At 36.8% G+C, this 21,264-nt stretch overlaps 1 protein-coding gene and 1 long non-coding RNA gene across 3 annotated transcripts in view; one reads left to right on the forward strand and one right to left on the reverse strand.

The window, feature by feature from the left end:
- Positions 1-21,264, reverse strand: part of LOC123561294 (bifunctional purine biosynthesis protein ATIC-like) — a 53,583-nt gene that overhangs the window by 16,262 nt on the left and 16,057 nt on the right. For both annotated transcript variants that reach the window (XM_045353562.2, XM_053553366.1), the window contains exons 10-15: positions 7,690-7,797; positions 5,970-6,055; positions 4,521-4,610; positions 3,717-3,845; positions 1,864-1,956; positions 1,138-1,211 (exon numbers count right to left, since the gene is read on the reverse strand). In XM_045353562.2, the coding sequence (XP_045209497.2) occupies positions 1,138-1,211; positions 1,864-1,956; positions 3,717-3,845; positions 4,521-4,610; positions 5,970-6,055; positions 7,690-7,797 (580 nt within the window). The remainder of the gene's footprint in view (positions 1-1,137; positions 1,212-1,863; positions 1,957-3,716; positions 3,846-4,520; positions 4,611-5,969; positions 6,056-7,689; positions 7,798-21,264) is intronic.
- Positions 17,281-20,653, forward strand: LOC128559981 (uncharacterized). Its single transcript, XR_008372854.1, has 3 exons — positions 17,281-17,598; positions 18,162-18,222; positions 18,725-20,653. It is a non-coding gene; the product is annotated as an uncharacterized LOC128559981 (long non-coding RNA).

The raw sequence follows: 21,264 nt of genomic DNA on the forward strand, positions 1-21,264 counted from the left end.
GGAATGTATTGCACTCAAGTCACTTCATCACCACCCACCTTTATTAAAAGTTTAAAGTAAACAACCAGAATAGTTTTGAAGTTGTGCTCCAGACACAAAATAAAAAGCACAAATTTGAAATCAAATTGTGACTTTGACCAAGTTCATTTGCTTGAATTCTATGGCACAAAAATATAAGGTGTAAATGAATTTTTGTTTTTGGTGATAGGGGTGCGGGGTGTGGACTGCTGCAGTTGTGCTCTGGACACAAAATTCAATGGACAAATTTGAACACAATTTGTGACTACAGATGTGGTTTATGCGCTATGAACACCAACTTATCGCCAGCTACCTAAATGCCAAGTTTGAAGTCAATACCTTAATTTGTTATCAAGTTATGCTCTTGACACAACGTATGACAGAACGATTTGATCTTGCTGTGACCCTGACTACTGATCTACAGACCTAGTTCATGCACGCTGCACATTGTCACATTACCACCTACCTATATGCCAAGATTAAAGTCAATACCTTAAATGGTTATTAAGTTATGCTTCAAACACAAATTAAGGACAAATTTGACCTTTGAGGTCCATTTATGACCTTGACCTTTGACCTACTGACCTGGTTCATGTGCTCTGCACAGTCTCATGGTCATCTACCTATATGCCAAGTTTAAAATCAGTAGCTTGAACAGTTATTAAGTTATACTCCGGACATGAAATACGAAGGTCAAAATCTTCTCATGGTCATCTACCAACATCCCAAGTTGATAGTCAATACCTCGAGAGTTTATTAAGTTATGCTCTGGACACGAAATATGACTGATGGACGGACGGATGCGCCATCACATAATAAGTGGTAATAAATTAGACTTGCAACTTCAAAATTCAGGTTATATAGCAACTTTTCTAGCCTCTGATGTCAAAGCAAGATGCTAGGTGCCCCTCCAGATATTATTTCAAGCTTAACAGGCAACTGGGTAGAGGGCAACCTTCTCTAAAACAGATGGACAGTTTCCACACATTAAGAATTCTACACCCCAAGCAAAGTTTCCAAACCTCATTACCGAGGGAGGGGCAAAGTGATTCAAAGTCTGTGACCTTTACCATTCAGCCATGGAGGCCCCAGACAGTATATACTTAATGTACTACATACCAGTTATTAGCTTTGTCCCCAGCCAATCTTGTACAGTGGATCCTAGACTGTTGCCCAGCCCCTATTCCTATAACCTGAAACATCGAATATACAAAATAAAATCTGTAAAAAGATCCTTTGGAAGCAAAGAACGCAACCAAGAAGAACAACAGCAGACTCGGTTTGATTGAGTCTGTTCATGTAAGGTAATGAAATATGCAACACCTCTCACGCCCCCTAGACGAAATTGTATTTTACAAAGAGAAACAATAAAAGAAGCAAAACCTGGTGATATCTCGAGTGTTGTTTTTCTTTTCCAACACATTAAATTCCCCTCTCCTCTTCCTCCGAACTATTGTATTTCTAAAGCTTGTCAGAAATAGCAATCTGCAACAACACATATAAACTGTCTATCTGATCTTTGACCTTTGAATATCTGCAATTTGTTTATTATCCCCCCTGTTGTGAATATGTCTCATGTGATATAATAAATTTGCACTGGGTTAAAAAATGTTGAGCTTACATGACCTACCTAAATGAACTTTTATTTTACTGTTTGACCTTGTGGAAACTAGATTACATCAATATGACATTCAGTCTCATTGTATAAACTTAAGCATTAACCAATAGCTGAAGTTTTCATTCTGCACCTTTTAATATTTCAAACATTTGTGTCATTTTTTGAAAATTCTTGATGGGGGTGGGGTAGATGAAACTTAATACATGTGAATAAAACAGTCGTCTTACCTGTCCATTTTTAGCATAGCAAACCGAGTTTGACTGTGTGTACTTCAACGTTATACTGGCAACAATGAGATCTCTTACATTCTTTTCTGAAACCTGAAAAACAGCGAGTATCTAGTTACTATACATGTTTCTCTTAACATATCTCACCCAGAAAAAAGGACCGCAATCAAAATATTTATGACTTTCAGTACATCAACAAAATAGTGCTATGTTACTTGATATGCTGCCGACTTGCTCAACATCAATTAGCTTTTCTTCTTAGGAACAAGACTTTTCTTTTCAAGAATAACAAAAAGTAGTATATTGGAAATCAGTCATTTAATTTTGTGGGCATGAAATGTTGTGGTTCTTGCCAAAATGGCTATTTCCTGGGGATATGAATTAGTGGATTTCAACTATTGAACATAAAATAAACGGGAAGTTTACTTGTTCACTGGGCTTAATTTTGTGGATAGACTGACCCGAGAAATCCAAGAAAAAAGTCCCCTACATATACAGTCGAGACTGCCTTAACGACCCCCTGAATTTAGCGACTCCCTGTCATATGCGACCCTATTTTATGCTCCGGACGCAATTTACTATTAAAACAGTCTGAATTAAGCAACCCCCTGCCTTACGCGACAAGCGACTGTGAAATCAGGCTCCCGAATCGATATTTAGATCGTTTTCAGCGACTTTGAGACGCTCCCTCGCAAGATTTTACACGATAGAGTTACCATTCTTTATCTCGCGTGAAGTTGTTTGAGACGAGAACTTATCTGTTTACAAAAAATGGCCGATGAAAAACATAAAAAAGAACTGTTTTGACATTAGAACAGCGTGTTAAGGCACTTGAATTGCTCGATTAGGGAAAACCAGCGTATAAAGTCGCTGAAGAATTCGCAGTCGGTGCATAATTTAACTTTATTCCAGGTGAAACAAAAATATGGCGGTATTTAACAGGAAACGATGAAGTAAACACAGATTAAAGATGCAGTCAATAAACGAATAAATGTCAATAAACAATTAGTACACAAAAATATAAATATCATAAACCTCAGTGTGTAAAATAGTTCAACTGGAACATTTATATTTTACTGCTCCCCTTTATTTTCTTGCCAGATCATGAGCTTAAATTTGTTTTATCAACATCATACGAATGATGCAAATTATTTGAAATTTATATTTTATCAATATGCAATTAAAGAAATAGTATTTAATCATTTTCCACTCCTACCGTAAAAGAGGCCAATATATAAGTATCTGATATTCATGTACTTTAATTGGAAAAATATATGATACCAGCGTCATCCTGTTAAGTGAGACTGTTTTAAGAGACTCCCTGTCATATGTGACCTTTTTCGCTGCTTCCCAAAGTCGGTCTCTTAAAACAGTCTCGACTGTATAAATGTTTTAATAGCAAACTACAAAGTGCAAGTTCTTATCAACATGAATAAGTCCTTGCCTTTCAAGTAAACGATGTAAAAATTACCAAATCTGCACAATTCAATGACTGCAGGAAATTCTCAAAAAAGCTCGATGTTTAAAATTCTATATCAATAGATGGTTTAAGAAGTTACCACATTTATTTGTTTTGGTGGGTTCAGTGTCACGCTGACACAATTCAGGTCATATGGAGATTGTTCCAGCTTTTGTTGGAGGAGGAAATCCCAGGTAATCCTCCATTGTTACAGGAATGGGCAGGCACTTGGGTGGAACCACTGACATTCTGTAAGCCAGCTGGATGGCTTTCTCAAATAAAGAATTCTACGCCCCAAGTGAGGTTTCAAACTCACATCTGTTAGGGGCAAGTGACTTGATTAATGACGTCATGGCCTTAACCACTTGACTTTGGAGATCTCCTAAGGACTTACCTCAGTGTTTGAAGACACAACATTTTTAAAGAGAAGTTTATTGATGTTGGCATCATTCCTCTTCTGGGTCATCTGAAGTCCAAACAGAGTTCTGGTCTCTGTCTCTGGTGGTTCATACTCTGGGTCAATCTGGAACATAATTCATTTTTAGGTCGTTGATATCGCATCTTTTAGTTTTAATTACTGTAAATTCATTTTATTTCATGGTTTTCATTGGGACTTGAATTCATGGATACCAACTTTTGAAGATAAAATGAACAGGAACTTTGTTTACTTGTTGGGATCTTACTTCAACGACGAAGTGCACAAAAATTTCCCCCATGAAAATGAATGATTTCACTGTCTATAAATGTGCACGTATGTTTGGCCTAAAAACTTAATAATTTGTTGTAATTGCAACAAATCTATAGGCTGTCTAAAGCTGCACGAGGCATCACAGCCACTGTCTCCTCTGATATTTTTGATGTTAGGTATATCACACCAACCCAATGACAAGCCATTTGGTGACTTTTAAGCTTTTCAGAGTGGAGAAAAGACCCCATGTGCCCATCCAGGACTTATACCAAGGGCAGGTACCAGGGTAGAACCACTGGCCTTCCAGAAGCCAGCTGGATGGATTCCTCGTAAGAAAGAATTCTACATCCTGAACGAGGTTTTGAACCCATAGCACCGAGAAGCTGTCTTCTCTGAATAAAATAAATATCTGTGCATGTACAACAAAACTTACTCTGTGGATGTTTGTGCAAGCAGCTGTTGATGCTACAGGTCTACCTTCAAACTCAAATTTTAAAAAAATTTGCTTACCTCAAGAACGCAATAGTTTCCATTCTTTTTCTTCTTGAGAATTTCCAAAGCTTCAGGTGTATATCCAGGGGCAATAACTCCATCTGATACCTGTGATAGTTAATGCCAAGTGTTGCAGTTCTAAGGTGGGTAACGTTACTTAGTTCAACTTAAATAAGCAACACTTTTCTTGTTAGACTTACGTCATGAAAATATCATATAACCATCAAAATAACCATCCAACAACAAAATTCTAAAAAAGCTGAATGCTAATGGACAGAAAACATGTGATGTTGAAGGACAATTCAAACGCTTGTACCTAAAGAAAGTTAGAATAATTAAAAGATAAGACACAGAGCAATACTTCGTAGAACTTTCCCATCTTACCCTGTATAATGAGACAAACAGATCATCAGAAAAGCTGCATTGTTGAGAAAGGGGCGAAACAGATGTATGGTACGTGTGCATTGCATGGTATAACATCATACAGATCAAATGTATGAAGTTTTCAATCCATTCTCACGAGCAGTTACCGAGATACCAGCTTACATAAACAAGTATGCCCACGGGCAGAATGTCGAGCCCACCAGCTGTCAAGGGTGACCTTGACCTTAAGACCTAGGGACCTGGTTCTTGCGCAAGACACTGTCTCATAATGGTGAACATTCATGCCAAGTTACATCAAAATCCCACCATCCATGAAGAAGAAATGCTCCAGACAAACTTCAATTTGACCTTTGATCTCAAACTGTGACCCTGACCTTTGAGATAGGAACACAGGGTTTGTGCATGACACTCCTCACTGAGATAAACATTCATGCCAAATATAAACAAGATTGGTCCATGAATGGATAAAAGGATAAAAAGGGGGGATAATTCAAGAAATATTGATGCAAGAGTTATAGCCCATGTGCTATATGATGTGAGTGATGATGAGGAATAACTATTTGAAGTTCGAAACAAATCCATCAAGTAATTACAGAGATAAGGAGAAAAAAGAGAAAGTGTAAAAAAAACTTTAACCAAGGTGGGGCCACGGAAAGACACCTCCTGATTTGGTCTTATGTTGGGAGGAAGTGCACAGCTTGTTTTAGTTTTATGCAATAAAGTATTTCAATTACATATTTGCAGTCAATTAACCTAACCAAGTACCTGAATTCTGTATGAGAAATGACACATTTTTCAACAAATAACTGACAACTTCCCTACAAGACTAACAGGTGGACTATTTACTTCAGCCATACTGCCTTCTGTCAAATCTACAAGGAGAATGTTACCATCCCCAGGTTACAAACTCACAACCACTTTACAATCTCTATTTAGTACACCCTATAGCAAAATATACAATGTCTTTCACAGCACTAGCATTGAGCTCAACTTAACAAGTTGGCATGCTGTTAAGTTCAACTAGACAGGAGAAATTAGTGTGCCTGAATACAAATAGCATCAATGTAAAAGATTTTGACTGACCTCTCTGGAGATTATCTTTGCAGTAGAAACATCACATTCATCTGACAGTGCGATAAAATCTCCAAATGATGACATTCTATCTGCACCTGCAAAAACATTCATCATATGCAATGCTGTATTAAAAATATTAATTTCAAGAAATAACAAGAGTTGTCACTAATGGTGACAAATGTCCCCGCAGCAACTTGACCTTTGACCTGGGGACCCCAGTCAGTAGGAGTGGTGTACTCAACAAGTACTATCAGCATGTGAAGTTTGAAGGTCCTGGGTGAAGTGGTTTGCATGTAAAGTGCCTTCATGCAAAAAGTTAACGTTGGCCCCAGTGACCTTGACCTTTGACCTGGTGACCCCAAAGTCAGTAGGGGGTGGTGTACTCATAAAGTACTATCAGCATGTGAAGTTTGAAGGTCCTGGGTGAAGTGGTTCGCGAGTAAAGTGCCTTCATGCAAAAAGTTAACATTGGCCCCTGAGACCTTGACCTTTGACCCCAAAGTCAGTAGTAATGGTGTACTCAATAATCAGCACGTGAAGTTTGAAGGTCCTGGGTGCAGTGGTTCATGAGTAAAGTGCCTTCATGCAAAAAGTTAACGTTGGCCCCTGTGACCTTGACCTTTGACCTGGTGACCCCAAAGTCAGTAGGGATGGTGTACTCAGTAAGTACTACCAGCATGTGAAGTTTGAAGGTACTGGGTGCAGTGGTTCGCGAGTAAAGTGCCTTCATGCAAAAAGTTAACGTTGGCCCCTGTGACCTTGACCTTTGACCCAAAGTCATTAGGGGTGGTGTACTCAACAAGTACTACCAGCATGTGAAGTTTGAAGGTACTGGGTGCAGTGGTTCGCGAGTAAAGTGCCTTCATGCAAAAAGTTAACGTTGGCCCCTGTGACCTTGACCTCTGACCCCAAAGTCATTAGGGGTGGTGTACTCAACAAGTACTACCAGCATGTGAAGTTTGAAGGTCCTGGGTGCAATGGTTCGCAAGTAAAGTGCCTTCATGCAAAAAGTTAATGTTGGTCCCTGTGACCTTGACCTCTGACCCCAAAGTCAGTAGGGGTGGTATACTCAATAAGTACTATCAGCACGTGAAGTTTGAAGGTCCTGGATGCAGTGGTTCGCGAGTAAAGTGCCTTCATGCAAAAAGTTAACGTTGTGACTAACTAACGAACAGACAGACAGTTGAAAAGTAATATGCCTCCCTTCGGGGGCATAAAAACCCAAACTATACTACACAGGACATACCTCAGAAGTTCAAGCGTTAGGAGGACATACCGTGAAGTTCAAACAGAGGGAATATTTGACCTAAATTTCAAAGAAGGCTGTTCCCTTTATTTTCGAAAAGGATTACTTACCTTAAAGTTCAAACAAAGGAAGTTCTTACTTTGATGTTCAAATGGAGTACATACCTCCAAGTTAAAACAAACAAAGGTGGCACTTACTAACATCAAATGGAATACATACTACGAAGTTAAAACAAAGGGGGCACATCAAATGGAGTACATACCTCAAAGTTCAAACAAAGGGGGCAATTACTTTGGCGTTCGAATGGAGTACAAATCTCAAAGTTGGAACAAAGGGGACACTTACTTGAAGTTCAGAGGGAGCCCTTACCTTGATATTCAAACTGACAGAACATTTACCTGGATATTCAAAATAAGGGCACACTTTCTCTAGTACAAAGAAAGGAATCCTTTCCTCTAAGGTCAAACAGAGTAAGCAACTTACCTCGAGCTCTAGCATATGCTTCAGCAAGGGGAGACAAATCCTCCATGTCATCTACCATACACACTTTACTATCCTCCTCTGACATACCCTGTCCACCAATAGCAGCACCTGAAATATCAGCACATATATAGATCTATGTGACATTCCGGTAGAATAACTAATGTTACAAGGAAAGTAACAAAAACAAAACCCCAGGTGCATAACATCACATAACAATAACTGACTCTAGGTCAAATATTTTACACAAATACGGATGGATGCACAGACGGATATACAGACAAGGGTAATACTAAGTGCCCCTTCCCCCCCCCCAAAAAAATTACACATCTTCCACAGATTTTAACAACATATTTCTGGTTGCCATCACTTGATGTGACACAAACATACATCAAAAAAACTTATTCTAGTTATCCTATGTATTGTATTCTTGCAGTCACTTCCAGCAGATTATCCAAAATTTTAGCTCAACAGAGACAGACACCAATATATGACACAAGGGTTGTAACTCACAATTTTTTATTGTTTTAAAATTCTTCTTTGATTTCAAAATATGAGTGAGTGAGTGAGCTGGTTTTAACAACAAATATGGAAATAAATTGATTCAACCAATAATTATCTGTATGATAATGGCAGTCATTGGTAAACAAGCATGAATTACCAATATGACTAAAGTATGATATTAAGACCAATTCTCTGTAAAAACCAAAAAAAGTTGGAAACTCATAGCCACAGATTTCCTTTAAACCGATTTTTTCTTGAAGAGGGTGCAAAATTAAGAAAATCCTGTTTTTTATTTTTTCAATATATGTCCCAGTTACCATGGAAACGAGGATGCAAATCCCCAACTTGCTGAATTTTCAAAAAAGTAGGGGTGCATGCCTATTTTGTTATCTAGAAAGTACTAGAAAGTGTCCTTTATTTTCGTACTTGCCAATTTTAAAGGCAAATGAACAAGGTTTCATACCAAACTAATATTTCCAAATATTTATTTGATTCTTGTATGATCTAGACTTTTATCTGCAAGAAAAAATATATTTATGGAGCAAAACATATGTTTATATTGTGCTTGTGCTGTCTCATCTACTGTGATGCCTCTGTGTGGTATCACTCACCGCCGCATCTCTTTTCGGTACTTTTCGCTACAAAAGTACAATTTGGTTTTTACTTTTCTGCTGTTTCCGTGTTTTTCCTCGTGGTATGATTTCATGGCGGCAGAAATATTTTCTCACTACATTTCAATCCTTTTAAACCCTTTATGCCCCCACATGCTGTAAGTTATCGGGTATATCAGTTTATATACATGATTTGTATTGAGTATATGTACATTATATCGCTCTGCATTGCTCAGTATGCATTTTTGGTGTTTTTGAAATGGATTCGTTCTTAAATATATTCGAACCATGGGTGCATTTTGTATTGGTTAAATTATTACTAGCAGGTTTGATATAATAATTGAATGCTGACATCTGCAGTTAAACATTGTTAAGGCTATATATAAATTATAAATGGTTAAATGTAAGATTTAAGGTCAAATGTAACACAGATATACATGTATGGTCATTTATTATAAAACAACATATGTCTATTTTCAGGCTTTTACCGCCTACTTGTCTACTTGATATACCATCACAGCCTACGAGTAAATGGTTAAACTAGCTGTATGACTTGTTATTCTTTGTTTCAACGGTCTGACAGCATAGTAAAAGCAGCATTTGAGCATCAAGAGCTGATACGATTTTTCACATTTTGTAAATCTGCATGACGACACGCAAATTACGAACACTCACTTTTAAGGCCATGGAGTCGTTCAAGAATAGGGTTACTGATTTTGAGAAGAGACTGTCGGTACAGGAAGAAAAGATTTCTTCTGCCTTGTGTCAGGATTTCTCATCAGAGAGTGTTGCACAATTGCAAAAGTTGGTCGATAATTTGAACTCTGATTTATCATCTTATGAAGCTACAGGTGTAACTTACATTAATTTTCTTACTGCAACCAAAACAGAAGAAAGTGATCATTTAAAAGGGTTGTTTCAATCGCACTTTTCAAAGATTCAGAGTGATGTTGCTCAGTTTCGCGACAGAATAGAAAAACGACGTCAAGGGATTTTGGAAGACGTTATAGGAGGTGTATTTTCTAAATCAAAGCATTCATCTAAATGTGGTTCATCTGAAATGAAAAAGAAACTCAGTAAAATGAAAGCTGCTCAAAGAAGTGTAGAAAATGCACAAAAGGAGGCAGAACTCATAAAAGAAAAGGCCAGGTTGGAACAGAAAAACAAGGAAATTGAAGCTGATTTATTAATTCTCCAGAAAGAAAAGGCTGCGGAAGAGTTGAAAACTGAAGTTGAGATTTTAGAAAACGAAGGAAGTGCTGATGATATTAGTGAAAAGAAAGATTCGGTAAAACTTAAACTTCCGGAAATGGACAAAGATGAGAAAATCAAGAAATTCTTTGATAGTAATACCTGCCCAGTGCAAAGTTCCACAGTCGAAGATTTTACAAACTATATTCTGAAGAAAGAACTTATATTCTCGAGAATTACGAATTTCAATGATAACCCAGCAAACTATCAAGTGTGGAAAACCAGTTTCCAACAAGTGACCTCAGATATGAATATCAATGCTTCAGAAGAGGTTGATCTGCTCATCAAGTATCTTGGACCAGATTCTCGAAAGCATGCAATAAATCTGAAAACAGTGTATAGTAAGGATCAGTGTTTGGGTCTTTCAAAGATTTGGGAACGTCTCGACGAACGATATGGTGCACCAGAAATAGTACACAAGTTAATACAGAAACGCGTTGAACAATTCTCGCGATTGACTCTCTCGGACACGACAAAGTGGTATGAGCTTGATGATCTTTTGTCAGAAATTTTAGCACTTAAAGAAGATAGTGCATACGCTATCCCTCTCGCTTATTATGACTCGTCGGTTGGGCTTTCTTCAATTACTTGCAAGCTGCCGGGATCAGTCCAGGAAAAATGGGCTACAAGAGCAAATCGTTATAAGCGGGAGAAGAATGTGTATTTCCCGCCACTGAAAGAATTTGTTAACTTTATTCATGAACAGGCAAAGATAAGGAATGACCCGAGTGTAACTACTGTTGCTGAACGTCTGAAATTTAACACTGCTTCCTCAAAGCAAGTTCCTGTTGTGACCAGCAGAAAAACTGAAGTTTCTAACCAGATCCAGAATAGGAAATCTACTAGATTCTGCCCGCTTCACCAGTTATCCCACAGTTTAAATAAGTGTAGGGCATTTAGATTGAAAAGTTTAAGTGAAAGAAAGCAGTTTCTGAAAGATAATAATATTTGTTTCAAATGCTGTGAATTCAATAATCACAAAGCAAATGAATGTAAAGTGTCAATAAAGTGTTGTGTTTGTGGCAATGTCAACCATCCAGGTGCATTGCATGTAGATCCATCACCTCAACCTTCTGTAAAACCTTATGGCGGGGAGGACGGCAACAGAGGTGGAGCGAACCAGAGAGCTGATTACCCGAGAGATTCTGTGTCAAACAGTTGTACTCAGATATGTGGTGCTTCACAAATTTCAAAATCATGTGCTAAACTTGTTTTAGTAAATGTTGTTAATTCAAAATATCCTGAAAATATTGTACAATGTTATGCCATGTTAGATGAACAAAGTAATAAGTCATTGGCGAGATCCAGATTGTTTGATTTGTTACAAATTGATAGTCCAGATTTTGAGTACACTATAAATTCATGTGTCGGCACTCATGTTGCACATGGGCGCCGTGCTAGTGATTGCATTGTTTCGTCTGTCAATGGTAGCGTGAGTTATTCATTACCAACCCTCATAGAATGTCCTGACATTCCTAATAACAGGAATGAGATTTGCTCCCCTCGAGACGTAAGTTGTCATCCCCATCTTTCACACATTGCTGGTCTTATACCTGAGATCAATGATCAGGCAGAGATCTTGCTTCTTATTGGTAGAGATCTTGTTGAGGCTCATCACATTAGAGACCAAATCTTAGGACCCCCAGGTGCTCCCTTCGCGCAACATGTAGGTCTTGGGTGGGTCGTCATAGGAGAGATGTGTCTAGGTAAGACACACACTCCAGATGTGGTCAATGTTAGCAAGATTCATGTGTTAAACAATGGTCGCCCCACATTGTTCGAACCCTGCACCAGTCAGTTTTATGTGGAAGACAAGGTCAATGGTATGTATGACCCCTTATTTGTGAGACATATTGATGATGATAAACCTTCTCTTTCAATTGAAGATAGAGAGTTCCTTGATATCATGGATCACGGTTTCAGAAAGAACAATGAAGGTAAATGGACTGTTCCCCTTCCATTTAAATCGCCTAGGCAACGCTTGCCTAACAATAGGTCAGAGGCCCTGCGGCGTGCAAAGTCTCTCCATGTTAGTTTACAGAGAAACCCTGAAAAGAAAAGTCACATGGTCGGGTTTATGAGTAAAATATTGGTTAATGGTCATGCTGAAGTTGCCCCAGTTTTAGGTGAAGATGAAGAGTGTTGGTTCCTGCCTATCTTTGGGGTATATAACCCGAAGAAACCCGGTCAAGTTAGAGCTGTGTTTGACTCATCGTCAACATTTAAGGGAGTGTCTTTGAATTCGGTATTATTAACTGGTCCCGATCTTACAAATAGTCTTCTGGGTGTTCTCATGAGATTTCGCAGAGAATCTGTAGCAATCTCTGCAGACATAGAACAAATGTTTTACTGCTTTGAGGTTGATGAAGTACATAGGAACTTTTTAAGGTTCTTCTGGTATGAAGATAATAATGTAGAAAAACCTTTGATCGAGTATCGCATGGCAAGACATGTATTTGGCAACAGCCCGTCCCCTGCCATTGCGACATACGGGCTTCGTAGATCTGTTGAAGAATGTGATGAAGACATTAAGGTTTTTGTACACAATAATTTCTATGTAGATGATGGTTTGACTTCTTTTCCATGTGCTCAAGAAGCCGTGGATTTATTGAAGCGCACTCAAGTAGCTCTAGGTCAAAGTTATTTGCGTCTTCACAAGATCGCGTCCAATGATAAGAACGTTATGAGGTCATTTCCCACAGAGGACCTTGCCAAAGACTTGAAAAGTCTAGACTTTGGAGAAAGGTTACCAACACAGCGTAGTCTTGGCCTTGGATGGGATCTGAATGCAGATTGTTTTGTTTTTAATGTCATACTACCTGCCCAAGTCACCTCTCGGAGAAAAATTTTATCCACGGTCAACTCTGTGTTTGATCCTCTAGGTTTTCTTGCCTCTTTTACTATAGTAGGCAAGCTCATACTCAGGGACATAATTTCAGAGCAGTGCAACTGGGATGATCCTATACCCCTTAGCATTGAGGTCAAATGGCATAAGTGGGAAACCCTACTCCGTGAGCTTAGTTCATTTAAGGTTCCCAGGAGCTACCTTGATGTGTCTCTGAGTGATACATCTAGTGTAGAGTTACATGTTTTCTGTGACGCATCAGAAATTGCTGTCTCAGCAGTGGCATATCTTGTGTGTCAAACAAGTAATCACGAGGTTCGTGTAGGTTTTGTTTTAGGGAAGTCCAAGGTAGCACCCAAAAAAGGGCACACAATCCCTCGCCTTGAACTCTGTGGTGCAGTGCTGGCAGTTGAAATTGCTCAAACTGCTGTTGATCAGTTGCAGGTGAAGTTACATGAGATCAGATTTTACACAGATAGTAAGATCGTTTTGGGTTACATTAATAACCATACTAGGCGTTTCTACACATATGTGGCCAATCGTGTTGAGAAGGTTAGGCGTTTTAGTCTACCTAAACAGTGGAATTATATTCCTTCTGCCTTGAACCCTGCTGATGTAGGAAGTAGAGGTGTTAGTCCTTCAGAGTTACAAAGTAGTACTTGGTTGTCTGGTCCGGACTACTTATCAAACAGGTCAGCCCCAATACCAGAGTTTTTTCCCATTATTGATCCTGATCAGGACAAAGAGATCTGTCCCCAAGTTAATGTTAGCGCGACAAGTGTTCAAGATTTTGATCAGCTGGGTAGTCACAGATTTGACAAGTTTTCTTCTTGGTCAAAACTTGTAACGGCTATTTCCATCCTCAGACATTTGGCAATTTCTTATGGTAAGCATAAACCATGCGCTGGCTACCATACTTTTTCACAAGCTAGGAGTCCTGATTTTCAGAAGTTGTCTGAATCTCTCATCTTGAGGGTTGTTCAAACTGAATTCTACAAGGAAGAGGTCAGTTGTTTGAAAGGTCAACATAATATTCCTAAAAACTCGCCCATTCTGACCCTTGATCCGTATTTAGATGAAAATGGTGTCATGCGTGTTGGTGGTCGATTAAGTAAGAGTAACCTTGACCTTGATCAGAAACATCCGGTTATAGTTCCTGGGAAACATTATGTTGCCAGACTTTTGGTTGGTCACTTTCACACTCTTGTTAAGCATCAAGGACGGCAGCTTACAGAAGGGGCGGTCCGAGATGCAGGATATTGGATTACAGGTGGAAAACGGTTAGTCAACTCCCTGATATATCATTGTGTAACATGTAAAAAGCTCGGAGGCAAATTCTTAAGTCAAAAAATGTCGGAACTTCCCGTGGATAGGGTTCAACAATCTGCACCTTTTACTTACGTAGGTGTTGACGTATTTGGCCCTTGGTCAGTTGTATCCAGACGCACTCGTGGCGGCCAAGCAAGTTCTAAAAGATGGGCAGTATTGTTCACGTGCCTCACTATCAGGGCCGTGCATATTGAGGTCATTGATGAAATGTCTTCGTCAGCTTTCATTAACGCTCTGCGTAGGTTTGTTTCTCTGAGAGGAACAGTGAAACAGTTTCAATCTGACCGTGGCACTAATTTTGTAGGTGCCACAGACCTTCTTGGTATTGATACTATATTTGTAGAGGATCGTCCAGTTAAGAATTTCTTACAGTCACATGGTTGTCAGTGGGTTTTCAATCCTCCACATTCCTCACACATGGGTGGTTCTTGGGAGAGAATGATTGGCATAGCTCGGAGAATTTTGGAATCTATGCTAAAGCCTGTTACAACACTTACACATGATGTATTAGTCACACTGATGGCTGAGGTCACTGCCATAATAAATTCCCGACCCACTGTCCCAGTTTCAAATGACCCGGATAATCCTGAAGTTTTAAGTCCATCCATGTTACTTACATCTAAGTCTGTATGTGACAACACAAATGTGAGCAATTTAGATGTTAAGTCTTTATATGGTGCACAATGGAAACGGGTACAATACCTTGCAGAGCAATTCTGGAGTAAATGGAAAAGAGAGTTTTTAAATACTCTGCAAACTCGTAGAAAATGGAACTATGAACAAGAACCATTAAGCGTGGGTGATGTTGTTCTACTTAAAGACAAAGAAGTGTGTAGGAATTTTTGGCCTTTGGCCAGGGTAACAAGAGTGTTTCTCAGTAATGACAAGAAACTTCGAACAGTTGAAATTATTGTGTTCAAAGATGGAAAATTAAGTACTTATATAAGACCTGTTCATGAACTTGTCCTTCTTGTGAAATCAGAAAAGTAATTCATAACATTTAGTATGCTTGAACTTTGATATTGTTATAACTGTTGTTAAAACTTAATTTATGTGTGTTTACTGTACCACATATTCTCATTGATAAGACGCACCTTTAGCAATGGAGTTGTTTTAAGAACTTTTATTGTGCCATCACTCCTGCGCTCTAGTGCAGGTAGCATTGCCTTTGGCTCTTTTCATATGATTACTCAGCTTTTCTCTTGATTGCTGTATATTATAGGGACTTTTTGAAAAAGTTTTTCGGTCAAGTTAACATTATTTTTGTTAACTAGTAATTAAAAGGTATATTTATATCAATCCTAAAGCACATGTTTTCTAATTCCAGAGCTGCATTTGGATTTTGTCTGAAGGGCCCCAGATAATTTTTATGTGCAGAACTCTGAATAGAATTCATATTTTGTAATTTTTGCAAAATCAATTCAAGTACAAATATAATTAACATATTTATTCTTGGCATTTAAGTTGTACTTTGTATGTCGTGAATATGAACTGATATAGTGATATCTTGTGTGAGATATCAGGCGGGGAGTGTGCTGTCTCATCTACTGTGATACCTCTGTGTGGTATCACTCACCGCCGCATCTCTTTTCGGTACTTTTCGCTACAAAAGTACAATTTGGTTTTTACTTTTCTGCTGTTTCCGTGTTTTTCCTCGTGGTATGATTTCATGGCGGCAGAAATATTTTCTCGCTACATTTCAATCCTTTTAAACCCTTTATGCCCCCACATGCTGTAAGTTATCGGGTATATCAGTTTATATACATGATTTGTATTGAGTATATGTACATTATATCGCTCTGCATTGCTCAGTATGCATTTTTGGTGTTTTTGAAATGGATTCGTTCTTAAATATATTCGAACCATGGGTGCATTTTGTATTGGTTAAATTATTACTAGCAGGTTTGATATAATAATTGAATGCTGACATCTGCAGTTAAACATTGTTAAGGCTATATATAAATTATAAATGGTTAAATGTAAGATTTAAGGTCAAATGTAACACAGATATAAATGTATGGTCATTTATTATAAAACAACATATGTCTATTTTCAGGCTTTTACCGCCTACTTGTCTACTTGATACACCATCACGGCCTACGAGTAAATGGTTAAACTAGCTGTATGACTTGTTATTCTTTGTTTCAACGGTCTGACAGCATAGTGCTCTACATCTTGAAAAGTGCACAGGTCTCAGCAGAAAAGTATATTTGTTTGTTTAAAGGGAAGATGATATTTCAAAAAGAAACATAAATCGTAGTGGGTCATTCAGACACATTCTTGTAGATTTGGGCCAAAGTTTATGATTTGGGGCATTTTTCCTATTTTTATTACCTCCCCTTGATGCTCTTCATTTAGGAAATCACAAAGAGCTTATCTAAGTTTACTTCCTGGATTATGCTGAATTCAGATTTCTACTCGGATTTTGCAAATTTTAAGTATATAGATACAATGACAGTCAGAGATTTTATGCTAAATGGGCATGGGATGCTTGGATGTGTCCCTTCAAACCAAGTCCACGTTTAAAATTTGCTGAATAGCGACATAGTTTGGGAAAAATACTCTGGCAGAAAAGAGTCTAAACTGTGGATAGACATCAGTCTGACATCTGTGTGTTTATTTCCATAAGTGAAGTTTGTATCAACTGACTGAAGGATCAGTGTTAAAGGATAACACTGCAATGAAAACAGGCGAGTCTCATAATATTTTATGTTTTAATATGACATGTAAAAATTCCAAGCTATGCAAGATAAGTGCTCACTTCCTTCAACAGATTCAAAGACCATACAAAGGTTATTTTCTTAAATATTGGACAGACATTTCTTATTATTTTACCAAGATAAAACTTACAGGCATTTTTCCATCATTTTGGGAATACCATGCACCAACACCAGTGGAATTGGGAAAATGCTCTCAGAAATTGTCTAATGTGGAAATTTCCAAATTACCAAAATCTATGTAAAGATATTTTTTGTGTAAATTAAGCAACACTATAAATGTTGTTGTAATAACCTAAATATAGATATATACAAATTTCAAAACCATTTTAAAACATCAAACAACCATATAAGGTAACACATTTGGGAATTTCATATTCAGACTTGGGAAGAAACATACTGTTTTCTTTGGGATTACCTCCTTTTATTGGAGGTAGATTTATAATGGAAAAAGCCCTGATTTTAGTTGTAAATGACCATTAGCATGCTTTTTATGTTATTTGTAAAAAGCAGATAAAGACATTTTCATTTCAAAATGTATATATTTTTGTAAATTTATTTGTTTTGTTTTTCAGCTGTGAGTTATTTCTTTTGAAAATGACTGCTTGATGATAAAGTTTCAAACAACTATGAAGTGAGTGGATGTTCTAGAGAGGTAATCATAATTTAGTCATTTGCAACAGTGTATGTGTTTGCCAAAGTACCTGTAGAAATATAGACTTACTGAAGTAAAAACTCACTGAATGCTGAAAAATGAAAACATTTGCATCCATTGCTACACATAAGTCAGCATGTTTTAATCTGCACATGCCTGTTTTACAAGTACATATTGAATGTAAATGGTTTGTGTCAAAGTTAATATGTTTTTATATATATTTACACATCAGAGGCCTACATGTATTTAAATAAAGAATAAAGTCCCCCACATGCCCATATTCATACAAGTATGAAATCTTGACCTCTCAATCTATGATACAAGAATAGCTAGTAGGACTTCATATAACTTAAATTGACATACATTTGTATTGTGACTATAAATATTGATAAGTTTTTGAAATTTTAAAATACCCTTTTTCAGAAAAGGACCCTCTGCACATGTATGAGAAACAGATTTTACTTTTAAAGTGGCCCATATAATGTTGAAAAGGATGAAATCCTGTATCTGTCAAAATGTAACAACAGTAACAACCATTTTAGTTTGATTTGTGTATATTCCAGACTAATTCTTCAAAGAATGAATGATCATCATCATGCTTATATTAGAATAAAAGGAAGGAAGGTATCTACATTTTATTTATAGTTTGTCTTAGTCTCTGATCAGGTCTGATTTCAGATCTTTATAAATGCTTTATTGAATGTTATTTTTTGACAGAATATTTATGAACTTTGTTTAGAACTTCATGTATCTTAAATTTAATCAAAGTGTAGCAAAGTCAAAAGTATTTAATGTATTTCATACAATTGTTCCTTTTAAAATCATTTCAAGGAGGGGGAGGTCTATTTGATAAATTATTTTCATTAAAAGAATAAAAGAAAGATGTATATATTATACATTTACTTATACAAAATTTATTAAATGATTGAAATAGTGTATGTAATTTTTATTCATTTACAAATTTGTGAAAGGAAACCCTCCAGCTGGCTTGTAGAAGATCAGTAGTTCTACCCAGTAACATGATGTCACAAATATTTTAACTGGAGAGCCCATCCCCATCCCACCACCACCCATAGTCACATGAAAGACATTCAGATTGTTATTCTCTCACATCTCTATTTTTCAGTGACAGCTACAGTAAGGGTAAAAGTAAATGCAGTCAGAAGACCTCTGATATCACCTGAAGAGCCAGCCTTCTCAAGATTCTGTATCAAATAAAAATAACAAGGACTGCTAAAAAGACTTTTTATAACTTGCAAATGTGCAGCCTTTGACATAACTGTCTGATCCAGGTAGTTTAGTGTTGACAAGATGACATTTCATCTCTATAGTAGGGGACACAAGTTTGAAATGCAGTATGTCATTGTGAAGGCAAAATGTTTATGAAAATAGTGTGTGTGTGTTTCCCAAATAGAGAGGCTGAAAGTGGGGAATCATCAATTAGTGTTTTTGGAATAAGTTATGAACATCTGAATAGTAAAGATCTGTCCCTTTTTTGGATAGCCACAGACCAAAATAATGATTGGTGCCTTTGACATAAATAGAAGAACTCACACTGGACACCTTGAAGATGGAATTACAAGAATGTATGTTGTTTGCATTAATGTTTTTTTTCAGATTTATGGAAAAACAATTAGAATGTCATTTCTTAAAAATGTTGATAGTTGTTTAACCAAAGGCCCTGTAATTGAAAAATATCTTTATTCTTGACTTTATCATGTTTATATTAAAATTAAAAAAATCTGATACTGTTTGATTACTTCTGCATGTATAACATTAAATTTGTTATATTTAAATTTGATAAAATTTAATGTATTTTGAAAAAGATGCACTTGAACATATCTAAATGAAATAAACACATGACAGTCTTTGAATATCTGTAAAAAAGCACATATTTTGCAGTTCTCATCAGATTTGGTTACCAATTTACAGCATAATTATACATGAAGGCTTATTACTCAAACATATGCAGATCTAATTGTATATTTTCTACCATAGATAATTTTATTTCATATAGATTTTTTAAATCTTTAAAAAATACTGAGAAAATATAGCAAAAGAATGGTTGAATTAGTATACTTGATTTTGTGAGACTGTTGAAATATTACAATTCTTTTTCCCTCTTAAGCCTGTATCATAAAATCATATTTTCTGATGAAATTTATTTTTTAAGAATGTTGCAATGCAGATTTTAATGAAAATTCATACATTTGTAAAGTTACCTATATTGTGTTAGGTAATAACTTAAGCCCATATATACTAACTGGCCAATGATTAAAGAGAACATCTGAGTTTCTAGCTGACTTTCTGACTAATTTAAGACCTCATCCATGTAACAACATCTATTAATCTTCAGAAATCCAGTAAAATTGTCATCTGTAAAACAGGTTTCATTCTAAGATATACAAGGCATATAACATCCTATTTTACCAGCATGTATTTACTTTAATAAATAAAGTAGATTTAGTTGTGTATTTTGATAAATTTTGGAGAAAGCATTAGGAGATATTTCTGCAACTGCAGTTTGTATTAACTGAGTATTTACTGGCACAGGAATGTGCATGATCAGGGTTTTTCTGAATAAACTTAGTAAAGTCTTAAATCTACATTATCTATAGCTATCCGTAAAAAGTCTAGCCATTGTCTTGATAGTTTGAAAGAATTAAATACATTTGAGCCGCACCATGAGAAAACCAACATATTGGCTTTGCGACCAGCATAGATCCAGAGCGGCCCGCGCAGTCTGGTCAGGATCCATCCTGTTCGCTTTCAAAGCATATTGCAATTAGAGAAACTGTTAGTGAACAGCATGGATCCTGACCAGACTGCACTGATGCACAGGCTGGTATGGATCCATTCTGGTCGCAAACGCACTATGTTGGTTTTCTCATGGCGCGGCTCATTTAAAGTTGTATCTAGCAAAATATTGACTAAACTGTTCTGTAGATCATTTGATTTAATTTGATTGTTAAAGGAAGAATGTGCATCATGATTGTTATTACATAAACATACTGTATTATTTTTAAATATCATGATATTTTTCAGTCTTGGATTACACTGTTATTTGTTCATACTTTTGAATTGTATTTAAAATGTAAATATTAAATCTAAAGGTGAAGTAGTCATGATTTTGCTTTTACTACTATTTGTTTCCATGGCAACAAAATGATTTCCAAAGGTGAAAGGACACTGTCTTTACACAAACACACATAGATATTTTTATGCCGATTCTTCTCCTTAAATTCCTCAATTTCTCCCTAAATTCTGTGGAGGACTTCTCCCTCAAATTTTGACCTAGGATGATCCCTGTTTTTTAATGCAAAATGAATGTTGTAACCATGGCAACTTGAAACAAAAATTGGACAGTCATGATTAGTAACCATACAATACCTTAAAGCCAGTGTCAGTTGGTTATGAGTATTTCCAACTGCTTTGAAACTCAAAATTAGTTTACCCAAAAGAAAGAAAAGTGCATACAAGGTTGTTGAGAACTGACCTTGTGACAATGCTTTAAGTTTCATAGATCATGATTATGGTTGTATTCTTCTTAATTCTGCCCAGAATGTGCTTCAGGTGCGTTAGATGCATTGACAGTTTGCAGATGAACTTTTCTTGTTTCATAGAATACAAAATTGATACAGAAACTGCTTTAAAAAGGTCTGAATT

This window comes from Mercenaria mercenaria, chromosome 10 (genome assembly GCF_021730395.1).
Source record: "Mercenaria mercenaria strain notata chromosome 10, MADL_Memer_1, whole genome shotgun sequence".
NCBI lineage: Eukaryota > Metazoa > Mollusca > Bivalvia > Venerida > Veneridae > Mercenaria > Mercenaria mercenaria.